Source organism: Primulina huaijiensis, chromosome 15, assembly GCF_012295235.1.
Source record: "Primulina huaijiensis isolate GDHJ02 chromosome 15, ASM1229523v2, whole genome shotgun sequence".
NCBI lineage: Eukaryota > Viridiplantae > Streptophyta > Magnoliopsida > Lamiales > Gesneriaceae > Primulina > Primulina huaijiensis.
The window spans coordinates 4,203,585-4,208,816 of NC_133320.1; the positions used below are offsets into that span (position 1 = coordinate 4,203,585).

Here is a 5,232-nt window from a genome sequence, read left to right on the forward strand (position 1 = left end):
AAAAAAAAAAAAAAAAAAAAAAAAAAAAAAAAAAAAAAAAAAAAAAAAAAAAACCAAAACAGTTGGCAATCGAAACCAAAACTATATCTAAACAGTTGGATCATATTTTTAAATTTTATTGGAATCGAAACCGTCGATTTTAGAAAGGGATTATCCGTCGATAGCAGTAAAACTCAATAAATGAGGGGCAAGAGTGTATTACGTGGCGTCCTGGGGTTGTATTTTATTATTTATTTTCAAAAATCGTCATCACCCAACAAAGCAGCGACGCCGGGGCCCCACCAACCATCAGACGAATACTGAGAAGCAACCTGCGCTAGCGCCGTAACTTCCTCGGCTGGAGCCAATGGAAGACCCCAATTTGAACCAAATTTCCTCCCAAAGCTAAAGATCTTGCTTACGATCTCGAAATTCCGGCAGATGATAACGGAGTCTGGCTCCGTCCCGCACGAGGAAGTTGCTGTAGCAAAGTCTCCTCTCGACAAGCCGCTTCAGCAGCTCACCGAAGATGACATCGCTCAGGTCACTCGTGAGGACTGCCGCCGGTACCTGAAGGAGAAAGGTTGCTGAGATTCAGTAAAATTGAAGTTATGAAGAAGCAGTAGCGCGATCTTGTTTTGACGAGTTAATTTCTGTACGATTTTTTTTACGCAGGGATGAGGAGACCATCGTGGAACAAGTCACAGGCAATTCAGCAGGTGATAATGCTGAAGGCTCTGCTGGAAACGCCGGCGAATTGCGATGCTGATTTTCGCAAGAAGCTCCGTATTTCCCGCCCTAATAAGCTTCATAATAACACGATTGCTTCTGAAAGTGTGCGTAATCTATCCGTATGATTATTTTATTGTTAGCATTATCATGTGTTTGTTTGGAAGAGAAAAATAAAATATTCGGCACATGCTTTGTATCGGTTTCAGTGACGCTGTTTAAAACAGTATTTAGCACTGATTAAGTTGTTAAACTAACTAAACAACTGTAGGTTCCCCAAGGGGCATGCCGTGATGCAGATTCCGCATTGGCGCTGGATGCCGCACCATACCGTAGAAAGGATGTGGACAAAGAAGATGCTTCCGGTGGTTTTGCTGCCGCCGATGATAGCTCTGCTTTCACTAGGTTATTATTGTTCTTTGATGTATGCTTTAGATCCAAAAGTTATATAATTTTATAAAATATGATATGATGGACATTAATGCGTGCGTGCACCTATGGATAATCTACAGCAGCCGTCCTTTACTTTCATTAATAATTCTTTTAGAAACTTCAAATTGAAGAAAGATTTCATGAGGATTTGACTTCTATTATATAACATTTTTTTCTTGAATTGAATTATTTGTGGCATCCTGCCAACGAATAAGCATTCCACATTGCTTACATTTATTATTTTTAATTGTTTTTACCGACTTATCTTAGCATTCTTGAATATAAAACACTTTTCATTTGTTTTAATTCCGTTTAAAATTTTCAGCTTGAGAGATTGATACGACCATGATTTATCATATTTGGAGCATGATTTTTTCAGTTAACTGAATCTCTTGCCATTGCATTTGTCACCCGTGTCTCGCACTTCACCATAAATTGAGTACTCTGTCTATACTATAGCTTCATGTTACCATTCTCATCCGACTCAGTGCCACTGTTGGCATGGCTTGAAGTCTGGCATCTCTTCTAAATAGGTTTTTTCGTCATTTCCAGAACCACAGTTTCAACAAAGATGACAGTAGGACAGATGACAATATTTTATTCTGGTGAAGTGAATGTGTATGAAGATGTGCCGTTAGATAAGGTATTGAAGCCATTTTTTCCCTTTCAGAAGAATAGAATACATCGAGGCCAGTCTTGTGCCTATTTACTACTCTTTTTTACCGAATATGTATGCCAACTATGTTATATTCCCTTCCCAAGTTATTTTTGACTTGCGAGGTTAAACTGCTTACAAATCTTCTGGCCTCCACCATAATGGTATCTGTCTTAGGCACAAGAAATAATGCATATCGCTGCAAGCCCGATACTTTTTCCACAAGAACATCCAGTTGAGGGCACTGTTTTGATGCAGTCTTCACCATGGTTTTCAAAAGCTGTCAAGGCCAAAGCTTGTCCTGATTATAATGTTATTCACTTGCCATCTATGCAAACAGGTGATAGTTCCATGTAATGTGCCATTGCCTTTCTTATCTATCAAAATTTTAATTGACGCCTAAAGTAGTCTCTCTCTCTCTCTCTGTATGCATGTGAAGTATGCCCGTTTGCAGTGTTCAGTCTCATGAATAGTATAATTTATCATATTAATTGTGATTGACCAGGAATTTCATGGAGGACGTATATTCAATTTTGAAAACAACTTATTTCAATAGAATTAATGTAATTTATGTATTTTGAAATGTTTTTCCAGTGACAACAAGCGGCGGTTCTCGATTTCTCACGGAAGAAAGTAACACGCCTCGTGAAGGGAACCCTGGTAAAATGCCTTAGTTTTTAAAAATTATCTAAAACTATCAGAATTACTGAATTTGCGGTGGATTACTTTTGCAATAGCCTTATATGGGGTTTATACTTTTAGGCTACATTAGCACTAACTTATCATACTTCATTAACTCGTGGGTTGAAAGCTGCAAAGTTCCATATTCATGTTGAAGGACCCATTTTTTGTTGACGAAGACGCCTTGAATGGACTAGCAATGCATCAATTCAATCCATAGGACTGAAACTGTCGGTAAACTAAGTTAAAGTGAAATGCACAAAAAGACGATCAAAAGATTTTGATTAACTTTCCTGTCCATCTTTTCTTCAGCAAATAATTCATTTATTTTAATGGAATTGGATTACAATGGCTCCTCATATCTAAAAAACGCCAACCATATCCCAATGTGCTCGGACGAGCTTACTTGGTTACTCATCTCACTGGCAATGACAAATACTCTCATGTAAGACTGTACAATTCTGGACCCTCTTTTAGCCTCTTTTAGATAATAAATTGGGGATTTCATTTTATTCTGTCTTCAGAAATATTAACTGCAAAATGAGGTATAATATGTCATTTAGTTTGGAGAAACTTATTTACTGGGTTGTAGTGTTTTAGATTACGATAATGCATACAAACTGCATCAGTGCTATTATGGATTTCAAATAGAATATATATGTGCTTTAATTATATGGAAATACTTGTACAATCACTATTTATATTCCTAGAGAGGAAGATTCTCTACTGCTATGAGGCTAATTTATGATCTATGGGAACCAAATTTGTCTGTTTTGAAATAAGATTAGTAGTATAAGAACTCTGTCATGTATTTTCAAATAAACTTCATTCTGATGTATTTCCTTTTCTAAGCAGTGGAAGAGTCATTGACCCGAAAGGCATCTGTGCAAAGGTATCTCGAGAAGAAAAAAGACAGGTATCTTAAATAATTAAGTTGCTATCTGTGTTACAAACAAGACACGTGTTAAGTGCTTCTAGTTTCTATTTGGTTCCTCATATCTCTGTTAAGTGAAGGTTTAAAATCAAGAGGAAGGCAGGAATAGCATCATGCTCAAGCCTGGACATATACTTTAACCATCAAATGGGTAATCAGATTACAAATGAGCCCTTGAGTGGAAGCGACATATACTCACCGCCCCAACTCATGCCACCTTCTACCCCAAAACGCAGCAGTTCAGTTGATTACGATTTCATACAGAATATTTATACTTATTCTGGTATGAATAACTGAGATGAGATCTGCATCTTGTATTTTTCATTTAGACGGTCTAAATCCTGAAGTACATATTTCCCAAAATTTGTTGCCATTCTCCAGTATTGTTCTTGTGGTTTGTAACTTCTATGTGTAATATGTGCCCAAATTTTTCCCTGAACTTGATTGATAATAACAGGAATTCGAAAAGAACAAAGAAAAAAAACAAGAGAGAGAGAACGTAAGAAAGATCCCTACAGTGGCTTAAGAAACTATGTAAATACAAACTTCTTGACTTCTTGTTGAAGTTCCACCATTGCTTATTAATTAGTATATAGGGCAAACTTGGGCTGCTTTTGCTACATTGAATACATGAATCTGATATCTATTAAACCTGATTTTCATTTTAGTGGCCAATGGTTAAATCATGCTCAGGTTAGTTTCGCATTCTGGCTGTTGTTATGTTGAGCAAATCACTTGATTAGTGGTTGAGGGTACTGAAATTGTTTTCAGGAGGCAACTATACTGAAATTGTTTTCAGGAGGCAACTATCAGAGATAATTTCTACTCTATGATTAGAAAATTGCTATGCTCGATTTCTATTCCGATCATGTATGTCCAGGTGTACAATACTTGGTTAGTCCGTTAATTGTTCAAGAATGATTATGCCTTGATTGTTGTTTTATTCAAATACCCTGAAATAGGGAGGAAAAAATATAAAAGAAATAACATTTCTACAGAGATCCAGTTTCAGCTACCAAATTTTGTTTCTTGCCTTTTGTGATGTCTCATAGTTGAATTATGTCTTCATTAGTTATTGCAGTCTTTTGACGATTATTTTGTTAGTACACTGGAAGAGGGAGGAAACCAAAGAAACCACATAGATCAATGATGAATCATGAACGGTTGCTTTTCAGGTACCAAGAACTCGAACTGGACTAGTTTGGACTGAACTCCCTCAGGTACCAAGAACTCGAACTGGACTAGTTTGGACTGAACTCCCGGCATATTACTTATTTTTTCTCACATGGTGATGATGACAGAGCCATCTCATTCTGTTATTATATGATCTCTTCAGGATTCATTTGGGAATTGAATCCCTATCCGTGGCATTGTCCTTTTCCCTGTTCACTTATTTTCCAGTGTCATGTCTTTATTCGAACTTGTTGTACAAGTAGTTCGAGTATAGGTGTAGGAGTTAGCCTCTTCCTTTCAGCAAAATCCCAGTTAGTTTAATTTCCTTTGGTAGTTGAATTGGGTGTCCTTTTAGCTGAGAAACTTGAGCAAGTGTCGGTAATCTTTGGCATGATTCTGCAGCTTTATGAAACATGGTATTTTTGTGTGTATGTGTGTGTTAACATGGTCTAATTGATCGTGTTGTCATGTTCGATGTTCTCGTATGTCCGATTCACTATTTACGATGGTACAGTGATGCTTTTTCAATATATAAGCTTGATAACTCGTGCGCATACTGTAAGGGCCAATGGGCAATTAATTTGTCGCCCCATCATTCGCACGAGGAGCAATCCTGGTTCGATGATGCAGGTTGGAATCGCGCGGTGAA

The 5,232-nt window shown here is 37.2% G+C and overlaps 1 protein-coding gene across 9 annotated transcripts; it reads left to right on the forward strand.

The window, feature by feature from the left end:
- Nucleotides 1-199: 199 nt before the first annotated feature.
- On the forward strand, nt 200-5,012 carry LOC140960292 (protein TIFY 4B-like). 9 transcript variants are annotated; one of them, XR_012172139.1, is made up of 10 exons: nt 200-562; nt 655-815; nt 980-1,113; nt 1,693-1,783; nt 1,973-2,135; nt 2,390-2,455; nt 3,332-3,392; nt 3,491-3,693; nt 4,526-4,630; nt 4,747-5,012. XR_012172139.1 is itself a non-coding variant. In XM_073418503.1 (10 exons), the coding sequence occupies exons 1-9, from the start codon at nt 421-423 to the stop codon at nt 4,550-4,552; spliced, it is 1,059 nt and encodes a 352-aa protein (XP_073274604.1). In that variant the 5' UTR covers nt 200-420; the 3' UTR covers nt 4,553-4,585; nt 4,631-5,012. The 9 variants fall into 9 exon arrangements, 8 of the variants coding, with proteins under 8 accessions (XP_073274604.1, XP_073274605.1, XP_073274609.1 ...); XM_073418503.1 differs by having other exon boundaries at nt 4,515-4,585; nt 4,631-5,012; XM_073418504.1 differs by having other exon boundaries at nt 4,515-4,585.
- Nucleotides 5,013-5,232: the final 220 nt, after the last annotated feature.

What these genes read in the sequence shown, in the direction of transcription:
- LOC140960292 (XM_073418502.1), top strand. Translation starts at nt 421, where the DNA reads ATGATAACGGAGTCTGGCTCCGTCCCGCACGAGGAAGTTGCTGTAGCA. An exon ending in GCCTCGTGAAGGGAACCCTG is followed by an intron (nt 2,456 to 3,331) that starts GTAAAATGCCTT and finishes TTTTCTAAGCAG; the next exon opens with TGGAAGAGTCATTGACCCGA. An exon ending in CTCGAGAAGAAAAAAGACAG is followed by an intron (nt 3,393 to 3,490) that starts GTATCTTAAATA and finishes TGTTAAGTGAAG; the next exon opens with GTTTAAAATCAAGAGGAAGG.